The sequence below is a fragment of the Cervus canadensis genome, chromosome 7, assembly GCF_019320065.1.
Source record: "Cervus canadensis isolate Bull #8, Minnesota chromosome 7, ASM1932006v1, whole genome shotgun sequence".
NCBI lineage: Eukaryota > Metazoa > Chordata > Mammalia > Artiodactyla > Cervidae > Cervus > Cervus canadensis.
The window spans coordinates 79,870,382-79,893,600 of NC_057392.1; the positions used below are offsets into that span (position 1 = coordinate 79,870,382).

General features: G+C 40.1%; 1 protein-coding gene across 1 annotated transcript; it reads right to left on the reverse strand.

Moving 5' to 3' along the window:
- Positions 1 to 2,090: 2,090 nt before the first annotated feature.
- On the reverse strand, positions 2,091 to 14,929 carry OTOL1 (otolin 1). The gene is made up of 4 exons (XM_043474592.1): positions 14,566 to 14,929; positions 7,313 to 7,402; positions 4,276 to 4,347; positions 2,091 to 3,086 (listed from the first exon to the last, which is right to left on the reverse strand). Exons 1-4 carry the CDS (start codon positions 14,924 to 14,926, stop codon positions 2,188 to 2,190), a joined length of 1,422 nt encoding a protein of 473 aa, XP_043330527.1. The 5' UTR covers positions 14,927 to 14,929; the 3' UTR covers positions 2,091 to 2,187.
- Between the last annotated feature and the right edge of the window lie 8,290 nt (positions 14,930 to 23,219).

Consider the following 23,219-nt stretch of genomic DNA (forward strand, 5'->3'; position numbering starts at 1 on the left):
GGATGACAGTCCTGTCGTACTTTCTCAATCTTGAACCAACCAGTTAGTTGTTCCATACAGTGTTCTAACTGTTGCTTCTTGACCTGCATACAGGTTTCTCAGGAAACAGGTAAGATGGTCTGTTATTCCCATCTCTTTAAAAGCTTTCCACAGTTTATTATGATCCACACAAGTCTTTGGTGTAGCTGATAAAACAGAGGTGGATGTTTTTCTGGAATTCCCTAGCTTTCTCTATGATCCACAGAATGTTGGCAATTTGATCTCTAGTTCCTCTTCCTTTTCTAAATGCAGCTTGGTTCACCTAATGCTGAATCTTAGCATGCAAGATTTTAAGCATGAGCCTTACTAGCATGGAAAATGAGTGCAGTTGTCTGATGGTTAGCACATTCTTTAGTACTACCCTTCTTGGGAATTGGGATGAGGATTGACCTTTTCCAGTCCTGTGGCCACTGCTGGGTCTTCCAGATTTGCTGACATATTGAATGCAAAACACCTTGATGCCATCATCCTTTAAGGTTTTAAATAGTTCTAATGGAATTCAATCACATCCACTACTTTATTATAAGAGCATACAGAGAGACAACACTGTAAGTTCCTGGAATCTCTTCACTATCCCAGCCTCAAATTGGAAAAGAAAATTCTAAGTACAAGTATCACTATTTTAATCACTTGAAAATTCTTACCCTCTCTCTGACAAATACAAGCAAAGCCACAATTAAAGCAATATTACAATCTAAATAGAGAAGAATTTGCTGAAGGAAGGGCAAACTCTTGAGAGTAAACTTTACCCCAGCCTGCTGGGTAATCTTTGGATGAGAAACTAATGCAGTATTTCCAAAATTGGCATCTTACAGAATGCTGTTCCATGGGATGTTGCTTGATGAATTCTGTATTCAAAATAAGTATAGGATCATTGGATAAAGCAAAGTTAAACAAATTTATTTTCTGTGGGAATGTCAGGGACTACACTCACATGCTTTATAAACCTTTAAAAGGGAGACAGAATATAACATTTTCAACATTTGTTTGACACAGAATCCATTCTTTGCAGTAGCTCATAAAAACAACTTCCAGTAATGGTTTTCCTCTGAATATAGTTTGGGAAACATTTATCAAAAATGAATTATGTTTTTCAGAGTTTATCTGGCAAAGCCAGAAAATCCGCCATCACCCAGTCCCTTATCTGACCACCAAGATTTGCAAATCTGTATAACTATATGCCTTCATTAAACCAAATTCAATTTAGAGTCAATAAATTCACTTCTTTTAAAAAAATGAGGCTGCTAAGTTATTATATATTCACAGTATTAAATAGTCACATTGCAAATGAATTCCCAATACTCACCAGTTCCAGCAGTGTTATTACTGAATAACCAGAATTAATTATTTTAGAGATTATAATGAAGCCAAAGAATTTATCCAAATTAAATGTTCTTCCATAAAGAAAGGGCTGAAATTTTAGATCAATAATGATTTAATTTTCCTCTGGAATCTTTGGGGGGGCATTCAATTCTTCTAAGTACAATAATTAGATGACTGGTTGGATCTTTGCTATGATGAAGCAATATCTTTATCAACTTTCTATCTTTTACCCAACACACAAGTCCATATAATACAGGTTTTTTATGAGCAAACACTTACACAGTGATTAATTTTAAAGATACTTTAGCTAGTCTTTATTATTCTTTCTGTGTTTTCAACCTGAATTAAACTAACATGGGACTAGTTCCATTTCATTGGAAGGCAATCCTCCCAACAGAATTAAAAATTTTTGAGAAGTATCTGCCCACTATATGTCATCTGTTAGCCTCATATTCACACAGAAGAGAGTTATATACATGTGTATGAAATATAGAAAATATTTAGTAAGAATATATTTATTATAAATCTTCATATTTTTATATACAGATATTGTTATTTAAAGGACATAAGAAATGCCATTATAATGCTAAAATGAAAAAACCTAGCTACAAAATTAATAGATACATGCTCTCAAATACGTGTAAATATTCTTAAAGGTGATGTCTTAAAATAGGAATTATTCAACCTAAGTGATATCATTTTTTTCTTAATTTTTCTGTATTATTTTTATAATTATGAAAATAATGAAGGTTATTTTTTCCAATAGCACTACCCAATGTTACTTGACTTCTACTAAACCCAAACTAGAGTGTTGAGGACATAAGATTATGGTGAAATGCCAGGGTTTTCATCTGGGTACAAAAGGAACCCGGTAAAAATGCTGTCATCCTCAGCACTGACATACACCCCATTCCAATCCTTTGAAACTTCCAGCCAGACTTGGTCCCCTGCTCTTAATTTCAGGATGATGAGGAGAGAGGTCTGGTCTATTTCATGGCCATAGAGCGTCTCTCTGGACTTGAACTGCTTCCTATTCCAGGCCACCAGGCTGATCCGAGCAGGTCGGCCCCTCACGGTGATGTGGTAGGAGAAAACATAGGCCCCAGGAACACTACAGTTAAATTTCCCAGTGACAGGGCTATAATTCCCTTGGTCATTATAGAGGACCTTGTCAAACTTGATAGGGGCGTTGGGAGGAGGGAAGGGCTTGGATAAAGCGGCACTGAAAGCCGACCGTGGGACTCTGGCCCCCTCCCCTTTGGAGCCCTTGAGGCCCCGAGAACCCTTCTTCCCGATCGACCCCCTGACCCCTTTGCTCCCTAGCTCGCCCTTGGGTCCCGCAGGTCCCACGAGACCAGGAGGACCCAACTCTCCCTTATCTCCTTTGACTCCTGGATCACCGGGCACCCCAGGCAGGCCGTCTGAGCCACTTTTCCCTTCCGTTCCACTATCTCCTTTGCTGCCTTTCTCTCCTTTAATGCCCTCCTCGCCTTTTTCTCCCTTTCCTCCCCTCTCCCCGGAATCTCCACCATAGCCCTTGTCCCCCGCTTCGCCCTTCTCTCCCTTGGTGCCAGGCTCTCCATTCAAGCCGGGTGCTCCTATAGGCCCTCTGTCTCCTTTATCTCCTTTGGTCCCATTGGCACACGGGTCCCCCTTCGAGCCTTTTTGTCCTTCCACTCCTGTTGGGCCAATGTTTCCTGTGTCCCCCTTAGGACCAATTCCACCTGAAATGGAAAATTTAAATCATGGTTAAGGCTCACATAGGGTATGACCAGGATGCTATTATCAGTGTATGGATGTGCTCAGCCTGTGTCCGACTTTCTGCTGCCCCATGGACTGTAACCCTCCAGGGTCCTCTGTCCATGGAATTTCCCAGGCAAGAATACTGGACTGGGATGCTGTTTTCTTCTCCAGGGGATCTTCCTGACCCAGAGATCAAACCTGCGTCTCTTGCATCTCCTACATTGGCAGGCAGGTTCTTTACCAGCTGAGGCTATTATCAGAGAGCTCACAAAAGGAAATAGAACCTCCTAACTGGAACTGGAAATCTGGTGGCGCGGAGGAGACTTTTATACTGAGCCATTCAAATAAAGCTACTCTCTCATAAGGGGAAGAGCTAATGCTACTGAAAAGCAATAGCTTATATTTAGATATTGTGTATTGACTGTTAAGATGAGGAAGTATTAGAACTATAGTTGCCCACTGTGTTCTATTACACTTTGCATTTTGGCCCAATCCAGCTATTCTCATACATCTCCACATTGCCCATCAAAACCCAGAATCTTCCAGGGAAAGAACCTCAACCTGGAAAGGTTGAGGTATCTTTTCCCCAAGGACAGCTAGAGAGAGGAGCAGAGCTCAGATACTTCTACCATCTCCAGACTCCTAAACTAGTGCTGGTGACATTCCACCAATCAGTACACTGAATTATTAGAAGATTATTAATAATTTATATTTCCCTTTGACCTCCTTGATAACTTTAAATACAAACAGGAAGAAAATTAAAGGCTATACTGCACATGTGACCGCACACAATAGATATACTGATAAGCTCTTGAGAGTCCCTTGGACTGCAAGGAGACCCAACCAGTCCATCCTAAAGGAGATGAGTCCTGGGTGTTCATTGGAAGGACTGATGTTGAAGCTGAAACTCCAACACTTTGGCCATCTGATGCAAAGAGCTGACTCACTGGAAAAGACCCTGATGCTGGGAAAGATTGAGGGCAGGAGGAGAAGAGGACGACAGAGGATGAGATGGCTGGATGGCATCACCAACTCAATAGACATGGGTTTGGGTGGACTCCAGGAGTTGGTGATGGACAGGGATGCCTGGCATGCTGCAGTTCATGGGGGTCACAAAGAGTCGGACATGACTGAGCGACTGAACTGAACGGAACGGAACGGATAAGCTACCTGGTTCTCCAGGCTTTCCTGGGTATCCTGGAACTCCGCTCACTCCTCGGTCCCCACGTTCTCCCTTGAGTCCTAAAGTGATACCAAGATTAGCTGTTTTCCAGCTATATTAATCACGATATAACTAACATTCCAGTGTTTCCTTTATCAAAATGTGTAAAGGTAAAGACAATATGGGAAAAGAATTCATTGAGCATCATTAGGAACATTTTATTCCAATTGATGGTAAGCCATTTAAAGGAACCACTTAAAGGATTTGGAGGTAGTGCCAAAGCTCTTCGGACAGAGTTCAGCTTTTGCCTCAGCATTCTTGTAGCTTTTCAGATCTCATACAAAACTCATGATATCCTGCTTTACATTATATACATCTGTGTTTGTGCACTTCCTATTATGAATTTTGAATGACAGTTTAAAAGTCCTCTTTTTTATATTCCTCACAATGCCTGAGAAATAGTGCCATGCACTGTATAAGCTGACACAGAGTACAACATTTTGCAATCAGCTAAAACTATTCATGCTAAAAACCCACTTAGGAAAAAAATATTGTCCTTGACATACATAAAGCGTCAAGGAAAAGCTGATTTTCATTTTGTTTGGATGTTTTTCATATGCTCTTTGGGCAAATTATAAAACTGAAAATTCATGTTTTAAAAAAATTAAAATATCTGGGGTATTAGATATTTGCTGTATTACCACAAAATGAACTTTTATACTGGGCCTGGCCAAAGGCCAGCCTTATTACAGTACAGCCACTCTAGATTTATTTTAATTGTAAATGATAATAGCAAAAATAATAGTAATAACAATAACTAACTCTCATTGAGCATTTACTTTGCACCACATAATGTTCCAAACTCTTACCATGAATTTTTACATTTCAACCTTTTTAAATATAATATTAACATTTATTTGATAATAAAACAGTCTCTAATATAACAGGGAAACTCATATAACAAAGCACATTGCATCACCTGGGACGTTTTTCGTTTCCAAAAGTCTGTAGCATTTCTCATCAAAAAAGAGCAGATGTTTTTGTCAACACTTTGTCAACAGAAGAAGCTTAGGCATGAAAAAGTTTAGAAATTTGTACAGAGTCAAACTTGATTGTATATAATATTGGTTGGCATCAATTTGCCAGCCATATTATTTATGATATAACCAACATAATTTGTTTCATTTTTGCCGGGGAAAAAGAAATCCTAAACCAAATTAAAAGTCATGAGAAAAGACTCAGCCAAATTTCATAAGACTAGCTAGAGAAATCCACCTCCATCCCCCCCACCCCTGCCACCCCGCCATAAGCCAGTCAGCAGAGTTTTCTAAGTAGCTGGCTCTTCCATTATCATTCCACATGAAATTTAAATTTTGGAAATTAACCCATAGGCCATCAGGAAAATGTCTGTATACCTTTCAAGGGAACGTAACTATGAATGGAAGTGAAGGAATAATTCTATTCCCAGTCCTTGTCAATATTCATATCCTGACCTTCACTGCACAGTTACTCTGATTCTCGAGTTCATTTAAAGAGTTTAACGACTTACAATGAACTTAATCAGATAATGATTATCCAAAATGCAGTCATTCTAGTCATTTATTTTTTTCACTGTAAGGCTTAAGCAAGAGTCCAAGTTAAGTGGAAGTAAAAGGAAAGTACAGTTGTCACTTTATAGACTGGCTAAATGAATTTCTACTTTTGATCCTTCATCAAAGCATATTCTTAAGAACTTTATTTTAACAATACTTGCCTGTTTTTTTTCTTCTACTTGCAAAAGTCTAACTTCCAAAATGTATGAATCACTGGGGAAGTTCATCACTCATCTTTATTTCACAGAGCTTTCTGCTAACATAATTCAGCCACAGAAGGATTAAATGTTTCCGAGAATGAAAATCGCCTAACTGACAAGTGTGAGGTGGCTCTCTCTTACCTTAGCATCTTTTCTGAGTAATTACTTCACTGAATGTTCTACCAGAAATGAGTTAGGCAGTTCCTGAGCCATGCAGAGGGTGATGTATAGATGATATTAGATTTTTTGACTTGTGACACTGAGGCTAAGACATTTACCTTGATGGATAGATGGTATTTCTACAGGCTGGTGGTATTCCCTGAGGAATTTCTAAATGTCCCAGTGAATCTGTAACCTTTCTTCAATACCTCAAAGCACTTACAGAGCCAAGGATTTCCCCGGGCTGGACACCCTCTTTGCTGATAAATCTGTGGAATTATAGAATTTCTGAACTGGAAAAGATCTAGTAAAGCACACAAAACAACAAATCTTCTTTAAACAGAGTATAAAGAAATATCTAGTCTAGTCCCCTCAATATCCAGATGAGGTAAAGTGATGGGTCCAAGGTCACTGCAATTAGCCTGATATCTTCTATTTTAATTCAGTTTTCTTCCCACCGTTGACACCACCCCTGATTTGAGAGAGCTAAAGGATATGTCATATTTTTCTTAGCAGGTAGGCCATTTGTCTAAATGGAATATTCTAGAGGATTGCCTGCTCTGATTAGTTTTATCTAGTAGGAAGTTAATTTGCATCATAAAGAAAAACTCAAAGGGTAATATATAGGAAAATATCCCCTTGAATTATCTGACATTCCATTGGTTAGGGCTCTGTGTTCCACTACAGACGGCATGGGTTTGATCCCTGGTCAGGGAATTAAGATCCTGCAAGCTGCAAGGTGTTGACAAATTAAAACAATAGAAAAGCATGCTTCCCCAGAGTCTCTGTGCCCTGTGGCTCCATCACTGGGTCAGCCAGGTGGACTATGAGAAATAGAAAAGATGTGTGTGTGTGTGTGTGTGTGTGTGTGTTGTGAAAGAGAGATTACCAGGCAAGTTTAAAATTCTCAGTTGGCTATTTATAAAGTTAACATTTTAATATCAAATGTAACTCATAGTATGTCTTACCAAGTTTTTACATTTTAAAAACTTGATCCACCTGCAAGAAGCTGGTATTTACTTAGCAAGCTGCTCTTCTTAAAAATGATGCAGAACATCTGTTGAGTTTGACATGAAATGAATATAATCACCTACCTTTCTCTCCTTTCTGGCCTTTTGGACCTTGGGGTCCAACAATTCCTGGTGACCCTGGGATCCCTATATCACCAGCCTCTCCCTTAAAACCTGGAAATGAGATTTAAAAGCCATCAGGGCAGGGAAATTCTCTTCTGAAATTCACTAGTTCAAAAACAGCAGTCACTTTATTGAGGCCAATGATTGTCAGTGTCCTAATGATAAGATCTGGGTGAAAATTAACTATTACAGAGTTCTAAGGACAATATTTTTGTCTGATTTGCAATTTTGCACTACCTGAATAGACAAATTGAGCCCATTAGTACTTGTCACTGAATTCATGGCAGTGATCAAATGATTCAGAGAAGCAGTACTATATCAAACAATAGGAACAAAATATTATCTGACTCTTAAGCTCATGTGGACTGCACTTTCAAATAAGAAGTAAAACCAGAATACCTAGCACTTTTCCCATTCCTTCTCTTAGGCACTGACTCGGGGACCACTGCAGAGTCCTACACACCAAGCATCCTGCTAGGTGTCAGGAATCAGCCATCAACATTCCAGCAGCCCCTTTTCCCCCATGGAGCTGAGAGCCCATAAAAGAGAAACATGAGCAAATAACCACACAAATAAATAGAAACGGCTACACTGCTTTTAGCAACATGAGGAAAAGAAGAAGTTCCTATTGTAGATTGTGGTTTAAAAAAAAAATTAACTTAAGGGATCAGAGTAGACATCCTGGAGAAAATAAGGAGGCATTAAGCTAAGACCTAATGAACAAATTAGAATTTTCCAAGACCAAAAAAAGAAAAAAAAAAAAAAAAATGAGTATTTCAGGAAAAACAGCAGTGGACAAGACCATGAACAGACCTAGCGATCAGGGTAAAGAAGGCCAAGGGGCAAATGGTGTGGGGTTCATAACATCACTAGTTCCTTGCTTGTCCCAGCAGTCTGGATCCCTTCTACTTACCTGGGCCACACAGAGACCCAGGCCAAAGACAGTTATCCTTCCTGCACCCCCAGCCTTGTTTAAGCATAGGAACTGTTTTGCAACCCCTGACTGGAATAATTTGTGGCCAGTTTCTTTGAAAGTTAACCCTATAGATAACTGCACTCAATTAAATTGTAATCTTTCATCTTAATTATTACAATTAATGCTGATGGAATGCAGAAAATTATATTCAATCTGTTGAATTTCCTCTTTGAAAGAACACTGTATTTATTTGGATGAAGCGCTTTAATAAATTACTTGCAACGGAGGTTAAGGCTGAAGGCACGCTTAAATGGTGGTTAAGCTCCTCTGTCTAGAAAAGCAGGAAGAGCAGAAAGGAAAGTAGTGGAGAAAAAATGGGGGTGGGGGCGGGGCAGAAGCAAGCAAGGGCGGTTAGTCACTGTGCAATGATCCCCTTCTTCATGACACCCAAATGCCTGATGTGGTCATGAGGGAAATGATAAAGGGCAGTGTCCAGGTCGGCACAGGGAGCATAAAGCAACTGTCTGCAAGGTTACAAGGGGGTTACAAGGTGACAATCTACTGGGGCTACTCTTCCATCTATGTGAGACCTACATCCTGATTAGTTTAGTGTAAATACCAGAAGGCTAGACTTAATTGAAGAGCTGGGGCTGGAAGCTGCAAAAATTGAGTTTGATTCCAGGTTCAACACTCTCAGGTTACATGACCTCTAGAATTACATAAAACTCTCTGAAATGCAATTAAATCATCCACTGACATGTAATAATATTTTAAACATTTTCTACAAAGATGAGAAACAATAAAGTGCTTAAGAGTTCTTGGCACCCAGTAGATAGTTCAGTCATGTCTGACTCTTTGTGACCCCATGGACTACAGCATGCCGGGCTTCCCTGTCCTTCACCAACTCTCAGAGCTTACTCAAACTCATGTCCATTGAATCAGTGATACCGTCCAACCATCTCATCCTTTGCTGTCCCCTTCTCCTCCTGCCTTCAATCTTTCCCAGCACCAGAGTCTTTTCCAATGAGTCAGTTCTTCGGATCAGGTGGTCAAAGTACTGGAGTTTCAGCTTCAGCATCAGTCCTTCCAATGAATATTCAGGATTGATTTCCTTTAAGATTGACTGGTTGGATCTCCTTGCAGTCCAAGGGACTCTCAAGAGTCTTTTAATCTTCTCCAACACCACAGTTCAAAAGCATCAGTTCTTCAGTGCCATACCTTCTCTATGGTCCAACTCTCACATCCATACATAGCTACTGGAAAACCAGAGTTTTGACTATATGGACCTTTGTTGACAAAGTAATGTCTCTGTTTTTTAATAGTCTGTCTAGGTTTGTCATAGCTTTTCTTCCAAGGAGCAAGCATCTTTTAATTTCATGGCTGCAGTCACCATCTGCAGTGATTTTGGAGTTCAGACATCTTGGAGTGCAAAGTCAATTGGGCCTTAGGAAGCACCACTATGAACAAAACCACTGGAGGTGATGGAATTCCAGTTAAGCTATTTCAAGTCCTAAAAGATGATGCTGTTAAAGTGCTGCACTCAGAATACCAGCAAATTTGGAAAGCTCAGCAGTGGCTACAGGACTAGAAAAGGTCAGTTTTCATTTCAATCCCAAGAAGGGCGGTGCCAAAGACTTGATCAAACTACCATACAATTGTACTCATCTCACATGCTAGTAAAGTAATGTTGAAAATTTTCCAAGCTAGGCTTTAACAGTATGTGAACCAAGAACTTCCAGATGTTCAAGCTGGTTTTAGAAAAGGCAGAGGAACCAGAGATCAAATTGTCAACATCCATTGGATCACAGAAAAAAGCAAGAGAATTCCAGAAGAACATCTACTTCTGCTTCATTTACTATGCTAAAGCCTTTGACTGTGTGGATCACAACAAACTGTGGAAAATTCTTAAAGAGATGGGAAGACCAGACCACCTTACCTGCCTTCTGAGAAATCTGTATGCAGGTCAAGAAGCAACAGTTAGAAGTGGACATGGAACAGACTGGTTCCAAATTGGGAAAGAAGTACATTAAGGTGTATATTGTCAGCCTGCTTGTTTAATTTATATGCAGAGTCAGTTCAGTTCAGTCATTCAGTCGTATCTGACGCTTTGCGACCCCATGAACCGCAGCATGCCAGGCCTCCCTGTCCATCACCAACTCCCAGAGTTTACTCAAACTCATGCCCCTCGAGTCGGTGATGCCATCCAGCCATTTCATCCTCTGTCATCCCCTTCTCCTCCTGCCCCTAATCCCTCCCAGCATCAGGGCCTTTTCCAACGAGTCAATTCTTCGCATGAGGTGGCCAAAGTATTGGAGTTTCAGCTTCAAAATCAGCTCTACCAATGAACACCCAGGACTGATCTCCTTTAGGATGGACTGGTTGGATCTCCTTGCAGTCCAAGGGACTCTCAAGAGTCTTCTCCAACACCACAGTTCAAAAGCATCAATTTTTCGGTGCTCAGCTTTCTTCCCAGTCCAACTCTCACATCCATACATGACCACTGGAAAAACCATAGCCTTGACCAGACAGACCTTTGTTGGCAAAGTAATGTCTCTGTTTTTTAATATGCTATCTAGCTTGATCACAACTTTCCTTCCAAGGAGTAAGCGTCTTTTAATTTCATGGCTGCAGTCACCATCTGCAGTGATTTTGGAGTCCAAAAAAATAAAGTCTGACACTGTTTCCACTGTCTCCCCATCTATTTCCCATGAGGTGATGGAACCAAATGCCATGATCTTAGTTTTCTGAATGTTGAGCTTTAAGCCAACTTTTTCCCTCTCCTCTTTCACTTTCATCAAGAGGCTTTTTAGTTCCTCCTCACTTTCTGCCGTAAGGATGGTATCATCTGCATATCTGAGGTTATTGATATTTCTCCCAGCAATCTTGATTCCATCTTGTGCTTCTTCCAGCCCAGCGTTTCTCATGATGTGCTCTGCATATAAGTTAAATAAGCAGAGTGACAATATACAGCCTTGACGTACTCTTTTTCCTATTTGGAACCAGTCTGTTGTTCCATGTTCAGTTCTAACTGTTGCTTCCTGACCTGCATACAGGTTTCTCAAGAGGCAGGTCAGGTGGTCTGGTCTTCCCATCTCTTTCAGAATTTTCCACAGTTTATTGTGATCCACACAGTCGAAGGCTTTGGCGTAGTCAATAAAGCAGAAATAAGTGTTTTTCTAGAACTCTCTTGCTTTTTTGATGATCCAGCAGATATTTGCAATTTGATCTCTGGTTCCTCTGCCTTTTCTAAAACCAGCTTGAACATCTGGAAGTTCACGGTTCATGTATTGCTGAAGCCTGGCTTGGAGAATTTTGAGCATTACTTTACTAGCATGTAAGATGAGTGCAATTGTGCGGTAGTTTGAGCATTCTTTGGGATTGCCTTTCTTAGGGACTGGAATGAAAACTGACCTTTTCCAGTCCTGTGGCCACTGCTGAGTTTTCCAAATTTGCTGGCATATTGAGTGCAGCACTTTCACAGCATCATCTTTCAGGATTTGAAATAGCTGAACTGGAATTCCATCACATCCACTAGCTTTGTTCATAGTGATGCTTTCTATGGCCCAACAGAGTACATCATGCTAAATGCGGGGCTGGATGAAGCACAAGTTGGAATCAAGTTTGCCAGGAGAAATATCAATAATCTCAGATATGCAAATAACACCACCCTTATGGCAGAAAGTAAAGAAGAACTAAAGAACCTCTTGATGAAAGTGAAAGAGGAGAGTGAAAAAGCTGGCTTAAAACTCAACATTCAAAAAACTAAAATCATCACACCCAACCCCATCACTTCATGGCAAATAGATGAGGAAACAATAGAAACAGTGACAGGTAGCTATTATAATAACTGAATTAAAGAAGCTGGAGATAAAAGTTTCAAATGGAATTTTACCTTTGCAAGATATTAGATACAGCTGTATACTTCAAAATACTTTCATTCAGAAACTGTAAAATTAGGCTCATGACTTTTTAAAGTCTACAGTTATTACTTGTATCACAGTAGATGATACAAATGTGATATATGTAATGTATGTGTGTTCATGTGACCAAGAACTAACAGATAATGAAAAAAATAAACAGTTGGGTTTGAGCAGGTTTATTTTCATTTTCAAGTTTGTTTAATGTTGTTTTTATACAACATAAGCATTGCACATTAGTACAATGCTTTTGACAAAATCATGGTTACTAAAGAGGGAAGAGAATGAGGGAAGGATAAATTAGCAGATATCAACTAGTATATATAAAGTAAATAAACAACAAGGTCCTTCTGTATAGCACAGGAAACTATATTCAATATGCTGTAATAAACCATAATGTAAAAAATATGAAAAAGAATATGCATATATGGGCTTCCCTGGTGGCTCAGATGGTAAAGAATCTGCCCGCAATGCAGGAGACCCAGATTCAGTACCTGGGTTGGGAAGATCCCCTGATGAAGGGAATGGCAACCCACTCCAGTATTCTTGCCTGGAAAATTCCATGGACAGAGGATCCTGGTAGGTTACAGACCAGAGGATCGCAAAGAGTTGGATACAGCTGAGTGACTAACACTTTCACTTTTTTCTTTTCATACACACACACACACACACATATATATATATAAACTGAGTCACTTTGCTATACACCAGAATCTAACACAACACTGAAAATCATCTATGCTTCAATTAAACAAATAAATAAAACAAGAAAACAATGTTTTTGAAACACTGGTAAAGCTAGAACAAATATCTATGAATCTTGAAAATAGGATCCTATCAGGTTCAGAATATTGCGCAGGATAAGAAAAGACTCCTACTACAACTAACCAGAAAAATAAACACAGTTTATTGAGTACGTGTTCTATTCTAGGCATCACACTGAGACCTTGTATATATGACCTCATTCAGGTCCCTTGAAGACTCCAAGAAGCTGCCGTTATTCTTACCCATTTTACTATTTTAGAAACTGACACTTGGAGTGCTAATGAAGTTTCCCCAAGGTAGGACCATGACAGCTTGACCTTCTGAACTCTCAAGCAGTCTGTCTATGGCAGAGCTAGTCAGACTAAGATATATGCATGCCCCAGGCAGTCCAACAACATGGCACACCTTTAGAATATATGTCCTGAGTATTTGGAGTCTCAGCTCTGAGAACAGCCTAGCTAAATCCATCAGTGTAAGACAAAAGCCCTGGATGTTACAGCCTTAGAAAACAGTTTAGCAACCAGCTGTGTTTACTTGACCTTCCACTCCTCCCAAGCAGCTTTCCAGACAGACTTGATACTGAAAGAAACCCTGGTAAATAATATAATTTCCCCAGTCTCATTAGGTCGCCAGTAATGTTGTGGCAACTCTGAAATCTTGGGACCCCAGACTCCTACCCAGCTCCCTTCCCCTTCAATTTCACTTCTGCATAAACACTGATCACATTTCCCAAAAGGTACCTGCAATAGGATGAAATGAACAAATAGCTTAACAGGGATGCGGAATTTCTGATTTTATGACTTTTAAGTCCTTCAGGCAAGACACAACAAATATTTATATGTAATTCTGTCAGGGAATAGTGGATTTGAAACTGACATTCTGGTCTCACTTTTACCTTGAATTTACTGCTGTAGGACATGGGAAAGCTGAAACGTAGTAAAATAAAAGTGAGAGTATATTCGTACTGCATGCATTAAAGATATTTAGAAATTTTGAAATATTTAACCATGATGTTCAATGAAGACTATTGGGCAAGGAGATAGTGCTGCCTCAGAATTTCAATGAGAAGCGCACTGAGTCCTGCCTTTATTCTCTACCTCACAGGTGTTCCATTGCTAATCCTAACTACAAATAGCACTCCGAAAATCCATCAGTCAGTACACATCCTCACTAGACCACAGAACTTTCAGTTCACCTTTTTATATCAGCCACTGAGATGATTGCATAATTGGGAGAACTACCTTCCAGTCTACTGTTGGGAAGCTCCATCTCTGCTCTGACCAGCACCACCCAATAGAAGCTTCTGCAACAATGGAAATGCTCTGAATCTGTGCTGCCCTTTGGCCACTTGTGGCTGCTGAGCACGTGAAATGGGGCCAGTGTGTCTGAAGAACTGAAATTTTAATCCCATTTCAGTTTAGTATTAACAGCTGCACGTGTGACTCTTTATCACACTGGGCAACGGAACCCACTGCATTTGTCACAATGTTATTCCTAGGCCTGTCCCGCCGGCAGGATGGTGTAGAAACCCTCAGGCAATCCCACCACCAACCCACCACCTCTCACTCTAAGCTTGTACAAGTGGGAAATATACGGCTGCGTGTATTTTCAAATACCTGGCTTTCCAGTCTGTCCCGGTTCTCCCTTTTGCCCTGGTCCAGATGAACAACAATCACAGCAATTCAAGAAGAAATCAGCAGTGTCAAGAGTGAGGTTTTCGGAGGGGAAGAGAGTGGCAGCATCAAAGGCGGAATCGAGGACTAAGGGGTCAGGGGTTGGCTCTGCCCTTTCAGCCGCTTCTCTGAAGGGGGCTCCTTCTTCTGGAGGTAGGCCACTGGATGGCTTTGGGCCCTTTGGCATCTCTTTTCCCTCAGATTTCTTCGTGAATTTGGTATATGGTGTGGTCTTGGCTACTGCGTCCATACTAGCAATAACCAAAATAATGAAAACGGCACAAAACCAAGAAAACATCCACATGTTTGAGGCTGAAAGATACAATGGGAATATATACATGTATCACGTGAGAACCAAATGAAAAGACTAAATGATACAGATATACACCTATATGAGAGGGATATATATACATATATGAACCATAAGAATGAACAGTAAGCATAATACTAAATGATTTATCTATGCTATATGTAAACATATACTTCAATTACAACAGAATATTTTATTGACTTAAAGTACTCACTGTAAGGAACAATTGCTTCAATTCTCCTTTCTGGTTGCTTTCCTACCATTACATGTGCTAAAATATTGTTCTCAATCATTCAAATCATCTTGCCAAATAGAAAACATGATCTATAAAAAATGCAACATATACTCTTACTAGCTCATATACTATGTGGAAAACAAGTAAGTAAAAAATCCTGACTGACCTCACTCAGATTTATAGGAATCAAATGCATTCGTGTTAGAGGGAGAAGAAAAATATTGAGCTGAATAGTTTATTTCACCAAACTCAATTATTTCAAGAAAAAAATACTGGTAAAGAGTGCTTAAATCTACTCAGGAAAATGGTCTTCTTGTGACAGCAATCTTTTGGAATCTGTTGTAATAAATTCAGAGAGAGAGAGAATGAAAAATTATAAATTTAGATATGTGCTATATCTTTATATTCTTCACTTGTCATTTAACTCTCCAATTCTTTGCTTTATAATTTAAGGGTTTTTTCCCTGAAAACTCACATTTATCTCTGTATTATTTTAAAAGGCCAAATGGTGGCTATTCTTATTAAAGTTTTTATCAATGTTCACAGGGACATAAGATTCCTGATGAAATGAAATTTTGATCATAGTATTCCATTCCCCAGCAACTCCCAGCATTCCAGTGACTGCTCACAGATAGCCAGGGTTAGAAATGCATGATTTCTGAACAGAAAAGGAAGGCATGATTAGGATAAATAGTAAGAGAGTAAAGAGAGTAGAAAAACAGATAGTAACCACACCTACTGTTTATAGAATCCCTACAAAGAGTAGGCACCTTACATTCATCAATCCAATCTGTTCTCAAAACAGCTCCGCCAGGCAGGTTGACACACTCACCTTCACAGATGAGAAAACAGACATCAAGCGCTTACAAACCTTATTCAAGATCACACAACCTGTGAGCTATTAATTCAGAACTTAAATCCAGGTCTGTTTAACATCAAAGCCTCCACCCTTCCCCACAAATCATGTGACGTTTATATGGATGAGATTAAAGGGCAATAAATCCAAGGGTAGGATCAATGAAAGAGCTCTAGAGGAGACAGATATAAATCAAAGCAGATGAGAAGGGATAAAGGATGCTGTATTTCCAACATTATATAAAGATCCAAAAATGCTAACCTTCCTTTAAGCTGCTTTTGCTACTATATTTATCCTTTCAACCAACAGTAACTGAATAACCAACAGTGTTACAAGCACTGAGAAATTATATGTAGTGACATATGATAATATAGACTAAGCTATGGCCTCTGTTATGGACACAAAGGTCTATCTAGTCAAAGCTATGGCTTTTCCAGTAGTCACATATGGATGTGAGAGTTGGACTATAAAGAAAGCTGAGCACCGAAGAATTGATGATTTTGAACCGTGGTGTTGGAGAAGACTCTTGAGAGTCCCTTGGACAGCAAGGAGATCAAACCAGTCCATCCTAAAGGAAATCAGTCCTGAATATTCATTGGAAGAACTGATGCTGAAGCTGAAACTCCAATACTTTGGCCAGTATTGGCCAAAGAACTGACTCATTGAAAAAGACCCTGAGTCTGGGAAAGATTGAAGACAGGAGGAGAAGGGGATGACAGAGGATGAGTTGGTTGGAAGGCATCACTGACTCAATGGAATGAGTTTGAGCAAGCTCCAGGAGTTGGTGATGGACAGGGAAGCCTGGCGTGCTGTAGTCCATGGGGTTGCAAAGAGTTAGACACGACTGAGCAACTGAACTGAACTGATGGCTTCTGCCCTCAGGGAGTTGACAATCTAGTAGCAAAGATAAGAAACTACAAAAGCAAAGAGAAAAGTGTGAAGAGCAGATGGTTATAAAGCATCTCTCCAAATACAGATCTTGCACCCCTCCTTCCCCCATCCCTGTAAGATTGAGCATATATACATGGTCGCTGTACATCAGTCAGCTAAACCCAGCCCCAGCCAAAACCAGACACAAAAATATTCTGCTTAGATATAATACAATTCAACTTTCATGAGTTCATATGATTGCATTCAATGAAACATTCATTTGTTCAACAAACATTTGCTTGAGCATCTAAGAAGTGTTAGGAACTGTGCTGGGTCATACAAAATAAAGATAAATAAAATCAGTAAGGATCTTGTCTGCAGTAAATATTCAAACATTGCAAATAGCCAAAGTGCAAAACATGGAAAGTGAAATACTGGACACTTTCCATTTTCTCACCACTTTGCTATAAAAATAATTCAAGTTCGCAAAATGCTGTATTAATGCTCTAACATTGTTTATGTTCTTTAAAGCAAGTGAGGTTATATAGGGAAATAACCAGGTTTTTTTTTCCTCACTAAAATATATCTGTATTATTCTTTTTGGCACAGCAAGTATTTTTGATCCTGAAAACATGTTATGATAGCTTCTTGGTAAACCAGTCCTGAGGCAGCAAATAAGAGATAGCTGTTGAGCTGGGGAAGGGAGAAAACTAACACTGAGATCATGACAGGCATTTTCCAGGTAATTTATAATTATTATTACAATTACATCACACATAAACCATGAAAAGTAAGATTTACTATGCCCACATAATGGATTATAAAACCAAGGCACAGAGAGGTTGAGTAGCCTGCCTGAGATCACAGTATTAGTCAGGAGCAGAGCTGGGATTAAAACCTAAATCCATTTGACTCCAAAGTCAACCCATGCACTCCTCGCTGTGCTGGGCTGCCTGGGGATGAATGAGTGATCAGAGATGCTGCACAACAAGCCAAGTCAGGCCCTTCACGTTCAGGGAGTTGACAGTCAAAGCTGACAAGCAAAGATAAGAAACTGTAAAAGCAAAGAGGAGAGTGTGAAGAGCAGATGGTTATAAAGCATCTCTTCAAATACAGATCTTGCACCCCTTACAGATCTTGCACCTTCACCTTAAGGCCCTGCAGTGGGAGAAAGTGATTTCCCACAAGCAAGAAATGGGAACTTAATGGGAGACATGAGGAAGAGGAGAGATGAGATGTCTGGCTCTGATCATGGAACAAACTAGTGTGGGGCAAAATTACAGAAGGGAGCACAGCCCATCCGAAAAGTGGCTAAAGGTTCCCGGAAAGGAAACTAACCAATGTTGGGAAGGTGCCTGGTGTCCCTAACTGAGGGTGTAGATTGTCCCCGTAAGTATCTTCCTTGCAATGTGGCTTCCTGCTTCCCAGTTTAAATGTAGATAATAAAGGATAATGTCATCAGTGCTTGAAGATTTGATGAGGCTCCCCAAGAACTTGGAGATGAGTAAAACATGAACCCCTTTCAAAAAACAATACAGCAAATGCCGATAGCAACCTGACTGATGGTGCACAGATATTATTTCCTTTTGACTATGGATTGTTTTCATATTTGTGTAAACACACAAAAACCAGCCAACAAAACCTTCACAATGAGTCTAGCAAGTGAGGGCATTTAACCAAAATTTAAGTCACTAGAACAAAAAACATGACTCAAATGCTAAGTCTGAAGATTAACATAGGTATAAATCTTAACAGAGGGGTTAGAAGCAAAGATCTAAAAGGAGGCTGAGGTCCCCAGTCAACCTAAATACAGTAAAAGCCCTTTTACTCCTCCTGAAAGTTGACCAGATTGTAAGCATTTCAAGAGTAGAAAGTTGCGTCTCTTTTGTTTCTATGTCCCCAAGGCCTATCAAAATATGTATCCTATAAATTTTTTCTAAACTGAAATGAAGTAGTAGATTGCATTATTGTCTCCCATCCTTCCAGGTACTCATACTCTTTGCTATATAGGTTTTTCACGGTCTTCCACAAAGAATGAGGTCTATACTCCAATCCTGTGACTCTGAGTTCAGCCATGTGACTTTGGCCAGTAGAATGAGGTAGAAATAACAGGGTAACATTTCCAAGTCTAAGTTTCAAGAGCCCTTACGTGTTTCTACTTGCTGTCTTGCGCTTTGGCCATTGCCATGAGAAGGATATGCATGGCTGAGCCTGCTTGTTGCAGAAGAGGATGAAAGACAATGCAGAGCAGCGTTGGCCCAGGTAAGCTGCTCCAGCCCAAGACAGTCTGGATGGAAGTCCCCACCTGATCCACAGACACATGACTGAATACAGCTGAGACTAGTTAAAGCCAATCTAGATTGAACAGCTCTCCCTGATCCCACAGACATGTTCCAGTTATCTACCACTGTGTTACACAGTTCCTCAAACTCAGTGAGTTTAACCATTTTACCAGAACTCACAAAGCCACGGGTCAGGAATTTGGTTGGGAAGATCCCCTGGAGAAGGGAAAGGCTACCCACTCCAGTATTCCTGCCTAGAGAATTCCATAGACTGTGCAGTCCATGGGGTCACAAAGAGTTGGACGTCACTGAGTGACTTTCACTATTTAGATGATTCTTCTGTTCCATGAAGCATCAACTAAGGTCACTTAGCAGTATTCAGCTGATGCATGGGTTAGCACAGAGAGGCTTCACTGTAAATTCAGTGCCTTAATAAAAGTGGGGGGAAAGGCTGAGCTCATCAGTCACAATAGTCTCCCTAGCATGCTAGGCTCAAGATTGTCAAATTTCATCAATCAGACCTCAGGGTTCCCAAAAAGACAGCTCCCAGAACGTGAAAGCTGCCAGTCTCCTTAGCCTGCACCTGAGAACTGGCAGCAACACTTTTATTGAATTATGTTAGTTACAGCAGTCACAGAGGCCAGCCAGCCTCCAAGAGAAGGGGCATAGACCCCCATCTCTCATTGGAAGAAGAGCCGAATAATCTTTGGCTGTTTTGAATCCACCAGAGACACTCAAACTATAATCTGTAAGCCATGGAGTGAGTTGGGGAAAGATTAGGTAGCAAAAACTGTAACCAATAGTTCCAGCTTCTAGGCTAACTAACACTATATTTGCTACAACTGAGACAAAAATGATTAAGCAGCTTCCAGCCCCATTTTTACCTTTGCCCAGCAGCAGGGATCCTACATGCTCCTCCCCCTTGTCAATCAGCCCCCATGGTCCAGGATGTTGCCCCCATTGAAAGTTCTTAAGCAGACACTGGGCCATCCCTTGATGAAATTTATAATGAGCCTGTTTGCTAAGTCGCTTCAGTCATGTCTGACTCTTTGCAACCCTACGGACTGTAGCCTGCCAGGCTCCTCTGTCCATGGAGATTCTCCAGGCAAGAATACTGGAGTGGGTTGCCATGCCCTCCTTCGTGGGATCTTCCCGACCCAGGGATCGAACCCGCATCTCCTGTGGCTCCTGCATTGCCAGCAGATTCTTTACCGCTGAGCCACCCGGGAAGCCTGAGATCCTATTATAAAGGATTTTAAAGATTCTCCAGTATTCTCGCCTGGAGAATTGCACGGACAGAGGAGCCTAGCAGGCTGCAGTCCATGGGGTTGCAAAGAGTCAGACATGACTGAGTGACTATCACTCATTCAAAGATGCTTCAACCTTGAATGTCCCATCTAACCTTGAGATTCTATGATGTGGTTCTATACGAAAATTTTATCAATATATGAAAATGAATTCATATCATAAAATTACATTCTAAATACAAGGGACATTACATTTCTTCTAAAGCTGTGTTCTTTAAGTTGGTGCCTATGTTCAGGAGGATGATCTTTAAAGATGTTTTAGTTCTTTTCCCAAAATAAGTGGAAATTTAAGTTATATTTTCATACCAACTTAATAATGTGTATTTGTAAGATGATTGGAAAGTTTTATGTTGATGCTAGGGCCATGAACTTAAATAAATTTAATCAATGACTAGCAAGTAATATAGTATAAAGACTAAAAGTCACTGGCTTTGTAGACAGTGAGAACTGAGTACAGGATTCAGATCTATTTATGAGTTGTTTGACTGGGAGCAAAGTCTTGGCTCCTTGTTTTTTAATGGAGATAATAACAGTAGAGAAATCTTGTACAGTTGTGAAACTTAATGATATAATGCATGAAGAGCTCTTAACCCAGTGTCCTTAGTTGTTACTGTTGGCTATTATTTTTAGTTAGGATTAGAGGTAATGAAATTAACTAGCCAGAAATAGTATTTTAAAGCAATGACAAGTATTTCCTGTTCTCATACTGTGCCAGATTGGCCTTTGGCACCATTTCCATCCCTTTTTACAGTCTCCCCTTTATCTCAGGGACTCAAAGTCTGAAAATCATTTTTCTCAGAATCTTTTTCCATCAAGGATACAGTTTCATCTCTGCCAGTGAGAAACATCTGTATGGATGTGGAAGACTTTCTAGTGACCTTGCGGACTTTGGCAGAATCGAAGTTTTGCAGTGTTTTCTGGCACGACAACGTGATTCCCTGCCTACATTATTCCATGCAGGTGGCTGTGACCCTCACTAGCAAAGCTCTGGTTCTCGAAAGGCTGGTGATGAACCGGAGAGCTAGTGGCAGTCCTAGCTGCCCTGTGCTCCTCCCTCTTCAGCAAGGGCATGAACACCTGATTACTTGTGTCACATCCCCTCCTGCCTGACACACCTACAGTGGTCCCGGAATAAATCCTGCTATGTTCTTCTTTTTTCTCCATTTGCTTTTACTTCTACTTCTCTTAATATAAACTCCTGGTCTGCCAGCTTTAGCCTGCTTTATATCCAAAACAGGATATTCTCTTTTTTCTTATCCCAATCACTCTTCATCCATCCACAACATCTTAATCTCTTAGAAACTAGCTGGATCAAATTATATCCCCCAAAATTTTGTCAAAAGATCCTCCCACAATGTCCCAAGCCTCCCACAACATTCCATCCACAACAAGGATATACCCCAAGTGCATTCTTGAATGTTGATTCCAGTATAAATATGAAAGCTTTTGAAATAATTTTAGGCACATGGATAGATGTGAATATGCAGCTGAACTGCAATAGTAATGACCTTTTAACCTTATGCAGAGCATTATTCCTCTCTGACACTTGTATAGTTATATAAGATTATAAGATGGACTTTTATGTATATAACATTCCTTTCCTGTGTGAACATTTACTTTTAATTTCTCACAACATTTCATTATGACCAATATTCCATGATGTATTCCTTCTCATATCCATGTCTCACATTCATTCATCCTTTAATTCAGTCAGCAAATGTTTATTAAACACCGTTTCTGTATAGACATACTAAATGAAGGAGTTACAGAACAAAATATCTGCTCTCATAGAATTTGCACTCCACTGGGAGTAATAAACATCTGATGATAAAAAATTCAATATTTCAGATGGTAATAAGTGCTGTCAAAGAAATAAATAGGGTTATTTGATAAAGAGATGGCAACCCACTCCAGTATTCTTGCTTGGAGAATCCTATGGACAGAGAGGTCTGGTAGGCTACAATATATGGGGTCACAAAGCATCAGACATGACTGAGTGGGTATGCACGACAAGGAAAAATTGTTTCAGACAGGTGGCCAGAGAAAGCCTACCGCAGGAAGTGGTACTTAAGGTAAGAAGGCCTGAAGAAGGAGCAGTGACAAATCAGAGCAGCCAGTCTTAAGAAGAGCAAGGAGAAGAGCCTTCCAAGCAGCAGGAAACAGATGTGCCTTGTACAAGAGAGAGAAAGAAGGCCAGGAGGCCCTGACTGTATGGAGTGAGAAAGAGGCTGTGTGATTACTCAAGATGAATTTGGTTTGTCCACTTATATTGTCCACCATAAAGGTTTGGGGTTTATCCTATAAGCTGTAAGAAGTCACTGAACATGAGAACCGGGGAGAGACCCTAGCTGCTGTGCAGAAGAAGATTGCATGTGAGTCAAAACAATGATCAGTCAAAGCACATGGGAGTTGCTGCAGTCCTGACAAAGAGATGAGGGTGGCCTGCAACAATGTGTTGACATTAATTTACAATTCAAAGGCCAACCCATTGTGGAAAACAATTCTTACTTTAATTTCTATATGAAAAGTGTATCGTGTAACTTATTAACAGTTCAGTTAGAATTTAACTTTCTATTTAGACTCTAGGAGGTTCTTAGGATTGTGGTGTTACTATATTACTTCGAGAAAATGAGCATAAGAAAGCAAAGTATGAGTCTATGCATGGGAAATCTCCTAAGGAATATGACTAATATTATTTTCCTTTAGAAATACAGGGTGAGCTTTAGTTACTGGTCAA

Bases quoted from the DNA above. Each gene is read 5' to 3' on its own strand.
- OTOL1 (XM_043474592.1), bottom strand. From the start codon at position 14,926: ATGTGGATGTTTTCTTGGTTTTGTGCCGTTTTCATTATTTTGGTTATT. The intron at 7,403-14,565 runs GTATTTGAAAAT...TCTCATTTCCAG, and splicing joins GGGACAGACTGGAAAGCCAG to GTTTTAAGGGAGAGGCTGGT. The intron at 4,348-7,312 runs GTAGGTGATTAT...GTATCACTTTAG, and splicing joins AGGCCAGAAAGGAGAGAAAG to GACTCAAGGGAGAACGTGGG.